This window comes from Xiphias gladius, chromosome 24, assembly GCF_016859285.1.
Source record: "Xiphias gladius isolate SHS-SW01 ecotype Sanya breed wild chromosome 24, ASM1685928v1, whole genome shotgun sequence".
Lineage (NCBI taxonomy): Eukaryota > Metazoa > Chordata > Actinopteri > Istiophoriformes > Xiphiidae > Xiphias > Xiphias gladius.
This window is the reverse complement of record NC_053423.1, coordinates 25,252,402-25,273,507: the sequence shown is the minus strand read 5'-3', so window position 1 is coordinate 25,273,507 and position 21,106 is coordinate 25,252,402. Positions and strand designations below refer to the sequence as shown.

The window sequence follows — 21,106 nt, the reverse complement described above, 5'->3', positions numbered from 1 at the left end:
TCCGGATCGGAGTGAACGTGACTTTGCCCTGTACTTCGAGAGCTTGAGGGCAGCGTCGTTGACGCCGGTAGAACAAGTACAGTCAGAAGAATTCGCCACAGCAGCCAGGATCAACGCTAGTTCACAACGGCAGTGTCGACAGTGTGAAAGCAGACAGTGTCCTGACAGTTTGTGGCCTCGCTGCTAATTTGTCCCAGTGGCCTCTTTGCAATGGAAAGAATCTCCCTGCAGCCCAAAAAGCATTTTCCCCAAAGACCACCCTAATAAACAGGACACGTCCAACTGCAAGCAAGGTCGATTTTTAGCCTCTTTATTTTTCATTTTTTAATCATGGGAGTAAAACTTTGCACAGAGCCCGGAAAAGAGACTTGTACTTGCACGACATCAGCAGCGTCAGGAGCTGGTTGGGGCAGATGGAGGATGTACAGATATCAGGACTGACCAGAGACCAGGACCACATCCAGAGTCCCGTCTGTGGTTCAGGTTCGGGAGAGACGGTGGTTCTGGTCCAGTGTAAATAAACAGGTTCTGTCTCAGGTCACTGTGACCTTTCTCTGTATTAAACCAGACCAGGATCTTTCCCGAACCTGAACCAGGTGCTATGAGAGTCTGAACAGAACCGTAAACCAGTCTAAAGATGCTGGAGTCTCTACAGGGGGATGATGTGCTGCAGGATCAGATATTGTACTGATACGTTCAGTATCAACGTGTTTGAATCTGTCAGAGTTCCAGAGCTTTAGAAATGAACCAGGAGAAAACCAACTGATGTGTTAAGGGCCTGTTTTTTAGAAATAGCTCCGTGGACTTTCTCCTTCGTTGACACCACTGAACCGCTTCATTATTTATTTACCACTTTGGTTAGTAATGTAACTGCAACACAAAGCGACTGCAGTTTGAACATGGCGTTGCGTGTTAGTGTTTCATAACAACACGTGGATGTGTGTTCGTGTGCGTGTTCATGATCGGGCGAGTCTACACACTGTGTTTTGCCCGTTATCCTCTCAGCTGTTGAATCGTCACTAACGTTGGGTTAACGAGCAGAGAGGCAGGAGACTCTTAATCTGAGGGTGTCAGGCAGCTCGAGACGCCTCGTCATGACCGAACACAACACCTTCACAAAAGCGGCGCTTTCACGCGTCAGTCCGGGGCCGTGTTATCTTTCACGCTGCTGCGGCGCTGGGAGTTTGATTGACAGGCGCTGACCCCCAAACTGCTTTGATACCTTAAGTGTGAAAGTTCATTCTTGACCTCGTAAATGGTTGAAAGCTCCGGAAAAAGCGAGACAATGGACTTTGCGTTTGGATATTTTGCTAAACTTCTATGACACCTTGTTTGTAGTGGAGCTGTGAGCTTTATTTATCAGCGACGTTTGACGGGGACACAGCTCCGCACACACAGGAGCAGGAATCCTCCAGAAAATAAATGTAAATGTTCCCTACTGATGCCGAGTGTTGCAAGGAACAGCGTGAGGTCTGGAAAATGCACCGGAGTCCAGAATCAAATCAGAGTCACCGCAGTCTAGCGGACTTCATACTTCATTAACATGAAAGCAGTTTTAGGTCTCTCCTGGATGACGGGATCAAACATTAACAGCAGGAAGCTACGAACCTGACAATGAGACTTATTTGTCATTTCGTTTCACTTCAGTTGATAAAGGGATTTTTTGATCGTTCAGCCCTAAGACCTTCGAGTCCGCTGGTTTCTGACAGCAGGACGTCACGCTCAGCGCTGTGAAGGTGTTCGCTTTACCTGACCGATGAGCAGGATCAGCACGTTCCTGGCTGGCCGCCGTTTTAGCGGTTAACTCGCCGGCGCCGGGGGTTCCCCGTCTCTGCGTCACCCAAGTTCCCCGTGCCGTTCTCCAGTGGCCCACGAATGGAGCGGAGCAGCACTTTACCCCACGTTCGTGCCGTTGAGAGAGTTCGCTGAGTCTGAGCTCTCAGAAAAACGTCCAATACATTCGTGATGACTACACAAAACGTTCTCGCATGAGGCCCGTTACATTTTTAGAATTCTCAAACCGTGTCTCTCTCTGCTGAGTTTTTGACACCTGACGGGTTCCCACTCTTTCTATGTCTTAAAATTCCAGTTACCGACCATTTTCTCCAAGATATTATTTTTATTAAAGGCTAAGATTTGGAGGGGGTTAAAATTCCTTTGAGTAAATGCTAAAACATGGAATAAAATCAAAAACGCACTGTCATCACAGAATCAATGAGTCTTTCCTAGTTCCTTAAGGGACGTTTCAGACTTTGACACTGAAAAGTCTGCATTCAGGTGATAGGAGGTTTTGAGTGAACATTTATATATGACTCATTGTTTGAAAATGCCCAGCTCTTCATTTTACTCTTCAGTGGGGACAGCTCCGAGTGCAGGGACACCGTTCAGTAGGCAGGTCCGGGTTTTTCATTGGACAGCAGCAGCCGTTCTTCACGAACACTGTGTTTTCTCCGAGTAAAGACATTGTTCAGGGAAGGTAGACCACTGCTGTGCGTGACTGGCGGGCAGACGCCGACTGAGATAAATAAAGAAGAAAAAATGTTTAATTAAATTCACCTGGCTTCACCTTGTCATGCTGAATTCCCTTCAGACGCAAGAGAACAGAGCGGGATGGAGAGTAGAGACATGGAGGTGTCGTGGACGAGGAGAGAAAAGCAAAGAAAAGGGGAGCGACATGTTGTCGCTCCGTCCCGTGGCAGAAGACCGACAGTGTGAGGGCGAGCGAGGCAGAGAAAGAGTTGAAGACAGAGAGCGAGGTCAGAGAGTGCAGCGCTCTCGGTTGGAAACAGACTCAGCTCTCTGGGGTCGGGAATGGCAGACTAGTGTGTCTGTGAGGCTTTTCAGGAGGCTGAACGCTCCCACAGCCTCAAACCTCGGTTAGCGATTGAGCCTCTGAACTCAGTGATATCGGCACAGCTGCTGGGCTGACAGTGAAATATCAGCGGAGAGCTCTTGGCTCACAGCTAACGGGTCAATAAAATTAGCCACAGCGAGTCAGTCTTACTAAACGGCCCATTGTTCCTGAGGTTTCATCCATAAATTAGTCCATGCTGCTGCGCTGGGCGGTAAAATGCAAACAAGTCATCATTTTAACAGAGGAAAAAAAAAAATCCAAACATTTACCGCAACATATTCAGTCTTTGCTGCAGAAGGGCTATAAAAAGCTAATTGGAGACAACAGACAGAACCGGTCTTTCGCTTTTCTTTGTAGCTCTTTAGCTCTTTGGGAGAAGCAGAATAATTGTTTATTTCAGAGGATGGACTGAAAAAATCTGGCCCATACGAGGAAGGAGCACTATGTAAATTCCCACTCCACAGTGACGGTAATGATAATAACAATATTACTTCATGTAACAGTGCCACAGAAAAAAAGCACCAAACCCTCAGTGTTTGACTTCAGCAGATGGAGCAGATGGAACTCAGTCATAACTGAAACTGAAGCATCAGAAATGAACTCCTCTGTAACAGAAGGACAAAATAAAAAAGTTCACGGGAAACGTTTTTGAGACGAGTGTGTTTTTCATAGACTGGTAACTCAGCGGCTGCGCTTTGCATCGCTTTGCTGTCACTGAAACCTTGGCTCATGTTCTCATTTGTTCATCAGGCTGCTGCTGACGTTGCTGTCGCCGTTTTGTTTATGGTGACAGTCGCTTTTCTTTGAATAATTCACCTCTGAACTATGTTACGTACATTTAAGTGTTCGAGAGTGTTTCAGTGTCTAAATCCCTTTTAACAGGGAGATTGTTAAAAAAAAGGACCTGTCCTCCTCCAGTTGATTTTTCTCTCAGATTGCAGTCAGAGCGCTGTTTACTTCAGAACTGAGCTGTTAGTAACATCACCGGTGCTTCGTTGTCAGATCTGTCGGTAGATCTATCAGATCTGTATTATTAGCTCAGGTACAGTAACGTGAAGCGAGTCCCTGTTGTCCCCTCTGCTGACACGCGGTTATTAATATTCGCCGACGCTGAAAAGGAGTTAGTGAATGAGAAGCACGTTTATGTTTCAAAGTGATGGGAGGACTTTACGACCGCATCCCTCGATTCGATGACAGTTTTATTATTTGTGGTTTGTACTTTGTTTTCATTCTTTCCCCTGACTGCTGAGGCACAGAAAAAGTTTCCTCTCCTCCTCTTCTCCCTCTCAGATGACCTCCCTGGAGCAGGTTGGGGAGGAGGTGGTTGGCCAGGCTCGTTGTCCCTTCGAGTCCGGTCAGTCCAACGTTGGACTGTTCGCTGGTGAGTCAAAAGCCACGTCAGCTCCTGCGAAATTACCCAAAGACTGGTGAAAAACCAACGACCGCATCGGCATTTCCGGTGTTTTGTGGTGTTTTCTGTCGGGGTAGACATATTGTAATATTTATCAAAGTGAAAATCATTACACGTACACAATAACGAGTGCAGTGAAATGCTTGGTCGCCATCTCCCTGTATAGTGCAAGTGTAATAAAGTGGACAAAAAGACATTAAAGAAAAACTCCGAACATTTCAAAAAGCAAATTTAGAAAAAAAGTGACATACAATGTAGTCAATACAATATAGTTTTGTCATTGTTTATTTGAATTCATATTAAACTACATTGAAAATCAATAAATGCTTACAATTACATACAGCAAATAAAACTTTCCTAACATCCCCACTACACCCGAGCCAATAAAATGACATCAAAACAGAACATATAGCAGAAATGCCATTAAAACATAAATATAATGAACCTCAATGAATTTGCCCATTTGCAAAAGACAATTAAAAAGTCTTAAATCTGTCCTCAAAAACAGCCACTTTGGTTCTTTCTTAGAAGCTTTTTGATCAGATTCTTGAAATATGAAGAAGGGCAGACTGTTCCGTGAGATGTGGCTCAGTGTGGAACTGGTTTTTATTGGCATGTGGTTTTTGGCTTGAGGCAGCGTAATGTGCCTTCTCCTCACCTGCCTTGTTTGAAAACTATAGTAGAATGTGAGTAAGTTATTAAAAAGTGGCTATGGCACTCAGGAAATATGGAGCAAAACGGGGCATGAGAAGGCAGAGTAAAGGGCTTCATTTCATTTATTTGTCCCTGAGGAAAACGCACATTAATTAACACATCTGTAAATGTGGCAGCGTTAGCCAGTCGGCTAACGTCCTTTGGCGGGGACGTTGGGAAACCACTGAAGTGGCGGTTAAACATCCGGACAGAAGACAAAACACCACAGAGACGGTGCCGACGCCACACAGAGCCGCGGGAAAGAGCAAAATATTAGTAGAATAGTACAGGAGCGGCATCCACGATTCAGTACATGGAGCCGTCCAGCTGACTAATAAACACTTTAAGCATTTTGACACATGAAGAGCAACAATTATTGGCTTTATAAAGGCTAAAAATAAAGAGGTCAAGTGTCAGATGTAATGGAAAGTAGCTCTGAGTACTGTGTATTATTAAGGATTAGTGTATTGCATGTTCATATACATACAAACAGCACAATACGTACACTATATGTTCAGCAAATGTCATGAAGGATCTACAGATTCAGTGCGGTTCAGCTGAAGGTCAGGTAAACCAGCAGCAGTAATTTTGCAAGAGGTGCAATTCTTCAGCAACTGAAGAAGGGGAAATATGCACATACATACAGTAGTGACAAGTTATCAAAGGCCGGTTCAGATCTACAGTATTAATAACACAGATAACTGCTGTAAAACTATAAAGACTTCAACATAGTACTGACAGTTATATATTTGGTTCGACACCAGTTGTTGCGTCTTAATTTGGGGCTAAGAAAACAAGAGTTCATGACTCAATAACCATAATCAGACCAAATGACTCATTAGGATGGAGATGTTTTAAATTCAGTTTCTGAAGATAAACATGTTACTGCTTCGTCAGGCGGAGATTTCTACTCGGCCACCATGACGGACTTCCTGGCCAGCGACGCCGTCATCTACAGGAGCCTGGGAGACGGCCGACCCGTCCTCAGGACCGTCAAGTACGACTCCAAGTGGCTCCGAGGTCTGTCTTATGAAGACGCAGAACGCGCCACCGTGTTGTTTTAAAAGTTTGCTTTCTCTGATCTAGATCGCATGACGTAGTTGAAGTTGCTCGTCAGGGTGAAGAGTCAGCAGGTTAGAATAGGCTAAAGGTTAGGAGTCAACGCACAGGCCTGATGGAAAGGACTGAAAACTGCTTGAGTCAAAGCAAAAGTGACTCCACATCCCGGGAGCCGGGAGGAAAACTGGGGAATTTACAGCCTTTTCACTGTAAATGTAGTTTCAGACAAATCTGAAGCCAAACTTCATCACAATAAACTCAATTTGACAAAAAAAATAAGAAAAAGAAAGTTCGAGATCGTCCTTGAACAGAGACAGGATATGATAACTCAGCAATCATCACGACAAGTGAGCAAACTCCATCCACTGAGGAAGGTCACAAGATGTGGCTGAAAGCTTCAGAAGCAAGTAGGTTTTTGTTATATCTTCAAATACGATCGGATTAACTCGGTTTCCTTTGGTTTATACAATGATAAATTACACCATAATATACCAAAATTCATTATCTGTCATTCGTTTGTCATTTTATAGACTTCATGAGTCTTTTATTAATACAACAATCCTCAGTAATGTGCTTTGAAACACCATTGTATGAGTTACTGAAGCTTTCGTCCCAAAATCGAGTTTGAAACTGTGGTGGTCTGTGTTCAGGATCCTTACTACACACTCAGTACTGAGGGGCAGATACTATATATGTAAAACCCACAGTGGAAAGCCACAAGTTAAGGATATTTCTCTGTGGGGTTTTGAAAGGGATTCGGGGAAAAATAACAAGTCGGTGACTGAAGAAGACGAGGCAGGCTGACGACCTTTTATCACCCAATAACCACTGGAGCGTGTTGAACATCCCAGACTCATGCTGATGTGTTACAGTGCAAATGGAGGAAGAAGATAATGACACTCGTCTCTCTCTCCCCGCAGAGCCTCACTTCCTGCACGCCATCGACTACGGTAACTACGTCTACTTTTTCCTCAGTGAGATTGCAGTGGAGTACACCGCTCTGGGAAAGGTATGTCTGTGTGTGTGTGTGTGTGTGTGTGTGTGTGTGTGTGTGTGTGATATTGATGTTATCCATAGACAGTAAGTGTGCATTAAAACAGTTCATTCCCTTGTCATGAATGTTTTCTTTAGAGGATTTGATGTCATCTAAGTCTTCACAGAAGTATTGGCTTCACCCTTTTATAAAGTGACAGAGAGGTTTTCAACATAGTCGTTGACTGGCAGTACCTGTTGCGTTACGGGGACTTTTCTCTTTGCTTGTTTTGAATGTTTCCTCAAAGTCCTCCGACATGGACGACCATCGGGGTCGCGTGTCCCTCGTCTCTTCCAGGACGGTCTCTAATACTTGCCTGCCCAAAGCATGTGCGAGAGTTTGGAGGGTGAGCCCTTGCGTCTGCTGCAGGCACGTCTGTGATTAGAAAACCCTCTCGGTGTCATCATTTTTAGAGTGTGGCGCTGAAGCAGACTGTGTCGTGGATTGAAAGTTGGGTGAAGGGGGGGAATATTGTGTTGCTGTAGAGGTCATGTTCAGCATCTACGTGTTAAACCCAAGTCCCGCTGGCTTGAGGATATATGTGGTAAATACAAGCCTCTTGTAAATCTACTGGCTGAAAGTTCTGACTATTACAAGGCAACAGCAGCTTCTGCTAGTTGTTGGTCTGGTAAAGCAAACATCAAATCCAAAACAACCCAACGTTAACAGTTTAAAGGTTCACCCGCACAAAAGGATCCTCTCGACAGAAGAATACCAAACTGATCTAGAGCTTGAACCAGGGTTGGGCTATGTAATTAAAATCACTACCATCATGCTAAGGACATTTTCCCACTGTCTACACAATGGATGGTGTTAATATAAATATAATATATAAAACTGGAGTAGACTGCATCTTAAGAACACTAATCTTCTGCATGATTCACAGTCACTGACTGATGTCTGTATCTCCTCTAAAGGCAGGTGGATCACATTTCCTTTTTAACTCCTTCTTCTCACATCCCTCCAGGTGGTGTTTTCCCGGGTCGCCCGGGTGTGTAAGAATGATAACGGCGGATCTCCCAGAGTTCTGGAGAGATACTGGACTTCTTTCCTCAAGGTGAGGTCAAACTTTAAACCGGCATCAGATTAATGAAGGATCTTCGCTCCGGTCAGGCTGGAACCGAACTTTAAGAAACACGGCGCAAAGTGTAGTTTCCTTCCCAAAGTCTGTTGTTTGAATGTACACATCAGGACACCTGAGAGTGTGATATTGCTGTGGTGTTTGTCACGGCCGTTATATAACTGCACACACTGCTTGTGTGTGTGTGTGTGTGTGTGTGTGTGTGTGTGTGTGTGTGTGTGTGTGTGTGTGTGTGTGTGTGTGTGTGTTCAGGCTCGTCTGAACTGCTCGGTTCCCGGAGATTCCTTCTTCTACTTCGACGTTCTTCAGTCTCTCACCAATGTGCTGCAGATCAACCAGAGACCCGCTGTGGTCGGGGTCTTCACCACTCAGGCCAACAGGTACGCATCAGAGAGTGTGTGTGTGTGTGTGTGTGTGTGTGTGTGTGTGTGTGTGTGTGTGTGTGTGTGTGTGTGTGTGTGTGTGTGTGTGTGGGGGCTTTTGTCAACACGTTGCAGGGTTGACTGTAGAGATGGGCCTGAATCTGGCAACTCCCGACTGTAATTTTATTTATTTATTTTTCTTTTCTTATTTCTTTTGACTTGTTTATAGCTTTTTTCAGTTTCCATGGAAACAGTAAAGAATAATAGTAATAAGTAATATAAGAGTAAAATGTCCCGTGAAAACCGTGTATCTCCAGACAAAAAAAAAAAATCCGTCAGTAAATCACCACATCTGGAGATAAATGGTTTTCACTGAACCGCATCGTGTTCGTCTCAGTATTTCCTCATTAGAATCGGTAGCTGGTCCCAGCTTTGTCTCCATGAATGAGAACTAACATCAGACCTTAAGCGTGATGACAGCATTTGAAAACTGAGGATATTTTTTCGAGTCAGGGCATCTTGGGAAAGGGAGGACGTTTTGTCCTTCAGATGTCTCTTTGAGGGTTTAGACTTTGTCTTAGGGTTAGATGAGGATCGGGGAATATATTGTGTCAATGAGGGTCCTCACACGTCTAGATGTATAAAACTATTTCTACATTTTCTAATTTCATTTCTCCATCCGTTGCCTTCCTCCGTCCTCCAGGAGCTCAGTGGTTATTGCTGCTCGGTGCGTTGAATTCGTGTGTGAATGGCATTATTACGGCAGAGAGGTCTGTCCTGTCTCCATATGCTGCCAGTGAACTCGCTATATTTGTTTTCACTCACTCGGGATTATATAATGTTTGAGTTTACTGTGTGGATTCAGCTGTGAGTCAGAGAGTCAGCAGAGCGCCCTGGGGCCTGGTTTTCATCGCATTTCAAGGTTTTTCATTTTAAAGTTTTCAGGTTTTTGGAATCTTGGGATGGGGGCTGTTAGTTTTGCGATGGTTTCAGTCAGGTTTTAACGGTTGGACTCACGTGGTCGAACGTCTTATGAACCTTCTTCGCCTTTGCTTTGCATTTGTATTCCCAGAGGTCTCAGAACCTCTTCTTACCTGATGAACATTAGGACAGAATTATTTGCAGCTCTTTGAATGTGAATCTGTCCGTCCTCCTCTGCAGTATCCCCGGCTCTGCAGTTTGTGCTTTCTACATGGACGATATAGAGAAAGTCTTCAATGGGAAGTTTAAGGAGCAGCGGACCAGTGACTCGTCCTGGACTCCTGTACCTGACGAACAGGTTCCCAGGCCGAGGTAGGACACCAAGCGGAGTGTGAAGTCATCAGCGTTTTCTAAATCCAGGATCTTTAGAATCCAGAATTACTTAAACCCAGTGACTAAAAAACTGTTGGGGCACATTTAGAAGTTGACAGTAAATGAAGGGAAGAATAGATCTGCAATGACTTTTCTTTTTCAGACCTGGTATGTGCGCAGGCGACGGTCTGGCTGCAGACTACAAGTCGTCGGTTCAGTTTCCAGATGAGACGCTGACGTTCATCAAGTCGTATCCTCTGATGGACGAAGCTGTTCCCTCCGTCAACGACCGGCCCTGCTTCACCAGGACCTCCAGCAGGTAAGACGCCCACACACACACACACACACACACACCCGCACATAATATGTGTTTCAAATGTCCTTCATTTGAAATCGCTTGGGCTGGAGAAAGGGATGCGAACGCAGGGTCGTCCGGCTAAAAGGCTCAACCTGGCCCAACTTTTAACGCAACACGTCATCCAGCAAAACACTGCGTCAGCCAATCAATTAAACGCAAGCACATGATGAAAAATAAAAGTAAAATTATCTTCAGTCTGGAGACTGAAGATGTCATCACACACTCCCGTAATGTGATAGGAATTTTTAAAAATCTAATTTCTTTTCCATTTCCATCGAAATGTCTCCATTCACCTGATACTCATATCCACTGTGACTCTTGTTCAACATTAGATAAGTTTTAATCAATAACCTGAAACAATAGAGATCTGAGGGGTCAAGAGGGAAGTGGAAGATGCAAACTACTCCCCGAAGGGGTGAGTTTTGAAGGTACAGCAGCTTTAAGAGGCAGCAAATCCACCATCCTGACCTGAAGCTGTGAGGATAATCATCAGTATCAGCTTTGATTTGTCGTCAGCTCACAGGAAGTCCCCTCTGTCTCCGTGACTGTCCCAGTGCTCTGAAAATCTCTGACCTTTTTGATCTGCGTCTGCAGATTTTAAATGAGATGCTAATGGATTCTAATTACCGGTCAGAAATGGGAATGAGACTCTTAATTCCACGTTCGAATTAGCCTCCACTCTGGAAAGGCCTGAGCTGACCCAGATAATGATCATGTGGATTTCTAAAGGCTGCACAGATCCTCTCACTCCGCTCTGTAACACAAGTGCGGGACAGTCAGAACACTCCGAGGAACTCTATCATGGAGATCTGTGAATGATTTTCAGTTGGAGGGAACACACCCCAGGAACCTCTACACACATCATATACTGTACATCTGTGTAGGTTATTACCTTCCTAAAATTTTCTAATGTGCCCTTTCCGAATTTGTTTTCATTTTTGTGTGAGCTTTATGTGCAGAGAGGGCAAGTAATGGTGGGGGCAAGACAGATATCAAGACTCCAGCGGGAGGTCGACGGTTTGATGTTTTGAGTGAAGTGTGTCAACAACTATTTAATGGATTTGCACAAAATTTGGTACAAATATTTGAGGTCCCCAGAGGATTTGTCCTAATAACTCGGATCACTCACCGACTTTTCATCTAGCGCCATCATCGGGTCAAAGTCCTTTGTTATCAAGTGAAATATTTCAGTATCTGTTAGGTGGATTAGTGCAAAATTTGTAACAGACATGGTTCCCGGATGCCGTATCCTAGTGACTTTGGTGACCAAACATATTAGCTCGTACAAAGCATTGTCCGACCACGTCTGAGGGCAAGCTCCTGTTGTTGAGGGATGGAAAGCCAGACATCATTGAAAAGGGTAAGATAGGATAATCGCTAAAATATGGGAATACAGCGCACGCCTTCAGACAATCTTTTCTCAAACACATGCATAGTGTTGCACTTTTTGTCCCATACAAAAAGTGACAAAAAGTAGTTGTATTGTTGTGGACTTGGAGACCTGGTTGAAACTGCACACACAGCCACATTCCCTTGGTTAAAAGAAAAGTCATGAGGATTTGTAAGCGAGTTTCTCATTTTCCCACAGGTCATCGAGTGTCTCTTTCTACTAGGGCTGCAACAATTATTTTCATTATTGTTTAATCTGCCAATAATTTTTTCGATCACTTGTCTTGTGCGTCAGTAAATAGTTAAAAATGCTCGGTACACTTTCCCACAGACCAAGGTGACATCTTCAAATGTCATGTTTTGTCTGACCGACAGTCCAGGATCCAAAGATATTCAGTTTATGATCATGTCTGACAGAAAAGCATCAAGTCTTCACGTTTGATGAGCTAGAAACATCAAGTATTTGACATTTTTGCTTAAAAAATTGAGGATTAATTTTCTGTTAATCGACTAATCAATTAATGGACTATTCACTGCAGCTCTGCTTTCTTCCTCCCAGGTCTAAGTTGACGCAGATAGTGGTGGATGTTTCAGCCGGTCCCTACAAAGACCGGACGGTGATGTTCCTGGGCTCCGACGACGGTCGAGTCCTGAAGGTTTTGGCAAGCACACATCCCAACGATAGCTTTGGATCCAAACTGCTAGAGGATATCGACGTTTACAACCCGTCCAAGTAAGACTTATGTCAGATATTCTGGTACTCGCCCCAACCCTGAAGTCAACCACCGCTGCTACTAAAGCATTTAATAGCCATGTTTATATAAAAATGATCTGCTTCCTGTCCGTCTGTGTGTCCAGATGCAATGTTCAAGGTCAGGAGGACAGGAGGGTTCTGGGAATGGAGCTGGACAAAGACCATCATGCTTTGTTTGTAGCCTTCACCAGCTGTGTCATCAGAGTGCCGCTCAGCCGTTGCGCTCAACATGGAGCCTGTAAAAAGTAAGAAAACACCAGGACAAGCTTGATTTTTCTGAAACGTAGCAGCACAGAATTCAGCCAAACACCATAATTTTGATAATACTGGAAAACATCAAAAAATTGGAATTGAGGGAATCTTTTTAAACATTAAATTGTGGAGCCTAATTTGGAAACATAATCAATATTGTAGCAGTGAGTGTTAGCTGGGGGAAATGGGGATGCCGAGTCTGCATAGTTAAAGTTGGACAAAAAGAAGCTTATTTATAGACGTCATTAGACTGAACAGAACATAGCTCGCCGCCCAAATTAGAGCACATTCATCACTGGAGAGCATGCACATGCACAGAGTGGCTTATCAGACTCAATTTAATTACTGAGTTGAATGAATGAATGCCTGCCGATGGGATGTGGTAACACAGCTGCCGAAGTACAGAGAGGTTTCCACCAACTGTGTCTCCATTAAAGGCGAAAAGATTATCAAAAATGTTCCACTCTGTGTCTATTCCATGGTTTCAGTACCTGGGAGCAGAGCTACAAACTTGAGCACTGGACTCAGACTGGACTTGAGGAATTGAACTTTGACTTGACTGCTGCGAGACTTGGTTGGTTCCCTCCCTAAGAAAAGGAATTGAGACTTGAAAGCAAGTCCATAGTTTTATAAAAATTAACAGCCTTAAAAGCAAAATGCTGAAATACCAAAGGTCATTTTAATAGTCAGCATTCAGAGACCTGAAAGACTTGCAATATCTTGCAACAGTGACGTGCAGTTTACTTATCTAGACTTAAATAGCTTCAGACTTGTCTCACATGACATGAGACAGCACTTAGACTCCTCATGGACTTGACTTGATGGGACTTGGACATGTCTTAAATTATTTGAGAACTGACTTGGACTTCCTCTTAGAACCTCGAGACTTTTACAAACTGTTCAAATTAATTAAGATTTGACTGAGATATGTCAGCACGGACTTGAAACTTGGACATGACTCAAATGACTTTTGAATTGACTTGGACTTGGTTTAAGGACTGAAGAATTAACTTGGACTTGATTCAAACAACATTGTTCTTGCTCTAACAGACTTGAGGCTTGACTTGAGATGTGTCAGATTGCTTGAGACTTGATATGGATTTGTACGTGAAAACTTGAGCAGAGACTTGTCCCGAATAACCTCGAATGGACTTGATCTGACAGAGTTGAGACTTGACTCAGGCTCAGCCTAAAGAAATTGACACTAGATAGGGATTTGACCTGGATTTACCCTGAAGACTTGTCTTGAGACTTGTCTCAGTAGAAGACTTGCAAGACCTTCACACCTGACTTGCTCTTACTCAAACAGACTAAAAACCTGACTTGCTACTTTCACCCAAATGACTTGTGACTTGACTTTGACTTGGTCTACTAGACTTGATGAGTATGACTTGAGACTTTTTGCAAATGACACACACAGTCTTGGACTCGCCAGCGAGGAATTGATGCTTGACTTGAGGTTGACAAAAACAACTTTTGACTGGACTGGGAGTAAAGACTTGAGGTGGACTTGACTATAGAACCCTTTTATCCCGCTATTACAGAGTGGGACGGCTGCAGCTCAGGCGGTAGAGCGGGTCGACCGCTAACCGGAAGGTCGTTGGTTCGATCCTCCAGTTCGCATGGTGAAGTGTCCTTGGGCAAGATACTGAACCCCAAATTGCCCCCAATGTATCATCGGTGTGTGAATGGGTGAATGTGGCAGTAGTGTAAAGCGCTTCGAGTGGTTGATAGGACTAGAAAAGAGCTCCATGAGTGTAGTCCATTTACTAAGAGGACTAGTCGATTCCTCCCTTCCTTCAGTCCTTGTTTCCATCCTCCCTTTCACTGTTCTTCTTATTTTTACTTTCCAATGGATTAAGTGACTGTAGTACATGATCTCTCATGTCCTAAATTCCCAAAGGAGTAAACACACATACACACACTCTCTCTCACACACACACACACACACACACACACACACACACACACACACACACACACACACACTGCTGTCATCTTTAATATTAAGTAAACATTTACAATCTGACATCACTGACAAATTCTCTCTCTCTTTCTGTGCACAAACACACACATTTGTCAAGCAAGCCTAGCGTCTTTTTCAGTGTCTAACACACACACACACACACACACACACACACACACACACAAACACGTGAAAATGGAGCTGTGGCAGTGATGCAAAAAATTGACAAAATGGGAAAAACAAAATTGAAAAATTGAAATGAAAAAAAAGGGCATCCAGATAAACAAATTTTCTTTCATGCCTCATAGTTGACGTTAAATACAAGGTGATAATAGAATAGTATAGTAGTATAACTGGCCACATGGTGGCACTATTGCTAATGTGTTTGAAGCTGTCAAGCACATGACAAGAGTCATGATCTCTGTTGTGATAATCTAATTAGCTCTATTGGTTTACATTCACATTTTGGGGGATCTAGTCGTGTGAAAGTCGGTGTTGTTTACACTGGGGGGTTTGTCTTTACCCCAGGAGTAAAAAGTACAAATTTTCCTTCTACGCCTGATGGTTGGTGGGTGACAAGTTGAAAAGTAGACTACTTTAGAGCTACCCACATGATTGCAGTATGGCTGACTTCTTTTAGGAAGTTCAGGACACAACTACACGGCTCCTGCGTACCAGCAGTGATGTATTTAGCTCCTATGGTTTGAGAGATCTTAGACATTAAACTCTAGGTTCCACATCATATATTGATCCCTGTATGGGGGGGGAATTCTCTCTTTTTTTAATGATTTGTGGGGAAAACTATAGGAAGGACTCCACCAAATGCAGGCAATGGTGAAGGAAAGTCTAAACAGCAAGAAAGACAACAAATGGCTTGAATATTACTGTACACACTACAGTTCACTATACAACCACCTCAGAATAATACATCATTTATCATAATGACCAAAAAAGAAATCATTGAAAGTAAGCTGAAAAGAATGTGTATGGTAATATCTCTGTCTGTTTGTTTGTCTCTCTCTAGAGCCTGCCTGGCCTCTCGTGACCCATACTGCATCTGGCTGCGGACCGGGAGTTGTGCCAACATGGCCCCAGGTTTCAAGTACGTGTCACTTTCTTTTCTTTCTCTCTCTTTCTGTCACTCTTTCTCCCCTTCTATTCTCTCTTCTCTCTTTCCTCTGAGCCGTCATCAATCTGACAGCTAATAAAGCCTTGACGGCTCTGCTCGTATATCTGCCGCGGCGAGCGAAGGGCCATATATCTGAAAGATGTAAATCCACGATGCCTTTCACACTCGCAGCCAGAGTAAAAGGATGGATGGGGAAACGTAATGGGAACAAATGTTAAAATGGATGTCAGCAGGATTGTACTGCATGCACTTTGTTGGTATAAATCTATAAGTTATAAAACTTTGTTGAAAGTGACTCACAATCAGACTCAGTTTGTCGTCTGAGTGCAGTAAACATTTGAAGGCGTTTGTCTTGGTGGCATTTGTTCAAAAATGAGATCCAGAACAATTCTCTTGAACCATGATTTCCCCTTTAAATTTCCTCTTTATTAGCTTTAAGTTAGTTTTTCCACCTTATCTGACAGTATCCTATGCACTCAGGGGCCACTTTATTAGGTACACCTTTATAGTATGCAGTAGAACCTCTTTCCCAGAAGACACCTTTGCATTCTCGATGTCATAGATGCAACAAAGTGCTGGAACTTGTTGTCCTTGTTCACTTGATAGCATCACGCAGTTGCAGATTTGTTAGCTGCACGGTCACGCTGCCAGTCTCCTGTTCGACCACATCCCAAAGGTGTTCTACTGAAATCAGATCTGGTGACTGGGGAGGCCACTGAAGTCCACTGAACTCACTGTCATGTTCATGAAACCAGCTTGAGACGACTTTTGCTTCGTTACATGGAGCATTATCCTGCTGGAAGTAGCCATTAGAAGATGGTAAACTGTGGCCATGAAGGGATGGACATGGTCAGCGACAACAACACCTTGGCGTTCAAACCGTGATTGATTGGTTTAAGGGGCCCAGAGTGCGTCGAGAAAACATTCTCCACACCAGTGCACCACCATCACCAGCCTGGGCTGGTTGGGTCATGGATTCATGCTGCTGACGCCAAATTCTGACCCGACCAACCGCTGCCTCAGCAGAGATCCAGATTCCACAGAGTAGGCAACACTGTTCAGTTTTGGTTTTATCTGCAGAACTGCTGCTCACTAGGTGGTCATTATTTTTTCAGTTTCTGCCACATGATTGGCTGACTGGGAAAAATTCTAGATATCTTGTTCATCGTTTTGGACACAGCCTCTGATGTGTTTGGTATCCACAGTATGGAAACCTTTGGATCTGCACTACAGTTTGAAACAATGTTCTGTGAGTTTGAACAAAGTTTGAACAAACAACATGAGTTTGTAAAGACAAAATCCTTTTATTTGAGAGTCTAATAAGTTTGCTGCTTGTTGACTCACTAAATTGCCCGTAGAGTGACTTTGCACCAGAAACAGACCTGGTTCTGACTCAGATTTTCCACAAAAATATCAACGACCGGCTTTGCGCCACCTTTGAATTAACAGGTCAGGGTTGAGTTTTCCCATTAGTTTTAAGATCCAATACAGGAATCCTGCGAACCAACACAGTACAGGGTATATCAGGGTCAAAAATCAGGAGATAGATTGTTGAATCACAAACACTCAAAAAGGAGGTGGGTCATGTTGTCTTTTGCTGCTCTATAAATAATTGGTTTGATATTTAAAGCAAATTGTTGCCACTCCTCAACAGAACAAACAGAAAGTGTCTCGGTGTTTAGCTGCTGGAGGTTTTACACCACAGTCAGATCAGATGGGATGAAACTTTCACCATCATCTGGAAAAAAGATATGTTCTCAGAAGACATCTCCACCACGGAGAAACAGTCCCATCTCCAGAGTCTGGCAGATGGCTGGCGTGCCGAGCGTTCCTGCTCAGCTGGTGCTCGCTCACTGATGTGTGCTGCTGATCTGCAGATCACACAGCTGACGTCCCTCCAGTGTCACAACAGGTGAAACTCTTCATTTCAGACCAGGTGGCAGATGCTTCAGCAGCTGAACAGGGCTGTTGAGCGAATGTCTCACGCCTCTGTGTTTCAACAGATGCAGGAAGGAGTAGAAGAACGGTTGCAGGCTGGCACATAAAGGCTCGTGTTCTAGGACAAAACTTCCTCCTGCTGCTTTCTAAACATCTTCAGGGTCATTTAACTGTACTTTTGAGTATTAGAGTGCACTGAAATGAATGAATCCTGCTGCCTGCTGCTCATTTCATCCGATAGCGATCTTCCTGCCGTACTGAGACTTTTTTGTTTGGTAACCCACAGGCTGCGACATTTTTTTAAATTTTTTTAAACCACACTCACAGTTACCCACATCCACCCCTGGAAGCTGCCCAGTGCAACCACAGTCTGGCCTGCTGGTCACTAAGCAGTTCCACTGAGGCAGACAGGTTTTAGGGCCATGCTCCAGGGCACCTCAGTGGTGGTTGTGAGGGGGGGCAAGTATTTTTCCCCACTGTGAAAGTGTCCTCTTAATGATCTCATTACCATACATATAAACACAGAAGTCTCCCGGATAATGTAATAATCCGGTAGGTTTATGTTATGGATTTGCCCGCTCCAGGAACGGCTTGCTGCGTTTCATGATCCTGAACTGATCAGTCAATGTTCGTGAGACTGTGTCGCTAAGTGGCTCATAAACTTTGCAACGGGAAGAATGTTTAAATATTTACTCACCGGGTGGGAGGAATTTCCCTAAGGTGGAAAAATAGCACCGAAGAGATAATTTCTGCCAAAGTCAATACACATAATGAAAAATCAAAGGCGGCTCAGGATGTTGCCTCGTTCAGAGACTGGAGTGCTGCTCAGCCAGAAGCTGTTATAGTAAATCTACTGAAAAACCCTTTCTGACCATTCAACCTAATTCACAGAAGAAAAAATATCGTTCTATATCCTGGGCACTAAGGTAATTAAAGGAAAATACGACCTGATCACAAGACATCCATCTAGTAAAGTGGGAGGGAATTCAACAGGAGAAAGCTGATGCTGAACTATATATCAAAACCTACACTGAAGGTGTCTATTAAACCCTTGGGTCAAGGATAAACCTAAGGAACAGTATTTGTCAAGCTAATCCTCCTTAAGTGCGTGTTTCCAGTCAAGGCCCCGAGTCTTTGTACGGCTAGTTTTGAAGAGAACAGTTCTGTCTTTCATTCTTAGCTCCTCCCTCCGACAACAAGCCTGCGAAACGTGGCTGCGAGTGTCTGAAGGATGACAGCCGAGGTCAAGTTATAGCAACGTGTCACTCTGATGTAGTCTGGGTCGGGTTGCACTGAAATGTTGGTGAGGGTCCAGACAAAATAGCATCTGCGTCCAGAATTGGACTGGAGTCCTTCTGTTGAGTCTGTGGGATGTAAACGATCTCCTAAGACCACAGAGCCCCTGGAATTACTCCTCCCACTCCGCTCTTTTACAGTCTTATCTGACCTTAATACATAAATATCCCACTGACAATAACTCATGCTGTCTAAAAATCATTCAGACAACATTTTACAGAGATGCAACCAGCAGTGCGTCACATCAGCAAAGTGGCTAAACAGAACGAGAGAGAAAGCACTGAATAAGAACTAATGCAGGCAGTAGCTCCTTTAGTCGTGTTTAAACTTTTACTGATCCTTCCTCTTAAATATTCTCATGTCAAAGCCGCATCCTCTGATCCTCTCCATCTTTTCATCTGCATTCTGAGACCTAATGCTTGATTCTGCTACAGATCAGAACATAAATTTTACTCATGCAGCTGTTACGAGGACTCCGTGACGTGATTAGTTAGTCTCTGCTGCAGCAATGGAGAGAAAAACAACTCTGTGTGGCTGTCGACCTGCAGCGGTTTAAAACTGACGATATTCAGAGATGAGGAGGCTGCAGACGCTCCGCAGCTCTCCGAGGATTAAAACAAGTCCTACCCCGAGAGAGAAATATGAAAATAAAATCGCTTCGATTGCAGGGGGAGAAGGGGAGCAGAGGGAAGGCAGAATCACCCACGCTTTGGCCGCAGATCGATTGTCATGAAGTGTTGTGGAGTGGGCGTGAGCTACCTGACACTTCGGAGTTATTGATCGGAAGGTGGCGCGAGGGAACACGTTTTATTTCGCAAGCTGCTAGCTGCAGTGTCTGTGTGTGTGTGTGTGTGTGTGTTTGCCGCTAAAATCTCCTCTTGCCTCAGCAATACTGATGGACCTAAGCGCAGAGTGGGGATTTCATCTTCAGGTTCCACTGTCGTGTCTTGAATTTAGAGTCAACTGAAAGCATTTGTGAGTTTAACGGAGCACTTAAAGGCGTGTTTCTGCAGACGCAGAGTTCATTAGAGTGTATATTGACAGTAAATACAGAGAAAGTCAAATACCGAACTGAATGGATTCGGGATGGGCACGGGTACTGTCACACCGCTGTTGTTAAGAGAGGGATGTTGGAAGTAGAACAGAAGAAGAGCCACGGGCGTGTGTTTGCAGAGAGGCCAAGCAAGCTGCGGACCAAGGCCGTTCATTGCTCGTCATGTTTAACTAACTAGAAACTCTGCGTTCAAGCTCATACTGTATCTACCACTGACATGACACAGAGGTCATGGCCTTTGGGGATGTTTCTGGAAATTCAGTGGGTTTTACAATGAGATGAAGAGGAGTTCACATTCCAACAATTACATATCTTACACACGTTGGATTTTTTAAAACTGACTTTAATATCTTTGTGGCTAAATCCGACTGTTTTTCCCCCAAAAACTAAAATCTATTAAATAAAAAAGGAAAAGAATATACAGTTCCAGCAGATTCATGTACCTGGCACCAGACATTACTGTGGAGGGAACTGTACGGAGTTTGGTTGTTGGCTTGATACAGTTAATACTGAACTTATGATCCAACACTGATTTGGGAATGGTGGACTCTTCCAGTCACTATGAAAACTTTTATTACTGAATGGAAATACACCGATCGGCCGCAGCATTCAAACCAGTAACTGGTTTAAATGCTGCGGCCGATCGGTGTATAGTGAAAAGCTATTTCTCAAAAAGCGCCAACTATAAAGTTTATTCTGAAGAAAAAAGGGATTATAAAGTCTAGATCTTGAATTCCGTCTTTTTGAGCTAAACCTACGTAAGTCTGTTGTCACTCTCCCACAGCGTCAGTGTGTAGATTTAGATTTGAAGCTCTTGTTTTGTAAATGGAGTCTGTCTCTGGGAACCCAACCAATGGCAATCGCAAATATTCCAGCAGGCATAAATAAACGCTCCGCTGATCTCCACTCAGTCTGAATATGATGTCCTCCTCAGCTGACAGCTCTTTATATTCACCTGTCTCCTCTTGATGAGTCTCTTCATGTCGATCGATGGCTGGCGGAGCCTCGGGGGGGGTTGCGTGTCTTTTCTGTAGCAGAGCAACTTTTCATACACTGCAGACGATTGGTCGGTTAAAGTCAAAGCTGGTTAACAGGGAGCTAATTAGGACATGTTAATGTTCGTTTTTCATGCAGACGACTGTTGGAGAAAACGTCTTAGACAGTAAAAACTCAGCGTTAACTGA

The 21,106-nt window shown here is 43.9% G+C and overlaps 1 protein-coding gene across 4 annotated transcripts in view; it reads left to right on the top strand.

The window, feature by feature from the left end:
* LOC120786599 (semaphorin-6D-like) overlaps positions 1 to 21,106 on the top strand; it is a 163,937-nt gene that overhangs the window by 97,722 nt on the left and 45,109 nt on the right. For all 4 annotated transcript variants that reach the window (XM_040122119.1, XM_040122118.1, XM_040122120.1 and 1 more), the window contains 10 exons: positions 4,145 to 4,235; positions 5,856 to 5,978; positions 6,938 to 7,026; positions 8,018 to 8,107; positions 8,384 to 8,511; positions 9,655 to 9,786; positions 9,950 to 10,105; positions 12,093 to 12,266; positions 12,392 to 12,532; positions 15,530 to 15,607. In XM_040122119.1, coding sequence (XP_039978053.1) covers positions 4,145 to 4,235; positions 5,856 to 5,978; positions 6,938 to 7,026; positions 8,018 to 8,107; positions 8,384 to 8,511; positions 9,655 to 9,786; positions 9,950 to 10,105; positions 12,093 to 12,266; positions 12,392 to 12,532; positions 15,530 to 15,607 — 1,202 coding nt within the window. The remainder of the gene's footprint in view (positions 1 to 4,144; positions 4,236 to 5,855; positions 5,979 to 6,937; positions 7,027 to 8,017; positions 8,108 to 8,383; positions 8,512 to 9,654; positions 9,787 to 9,949; positions 10,106 to 12,092; positions 12,267 to 12,391; positions 12,533 to 15,529; positions 15,608 to 21,106) is intronic.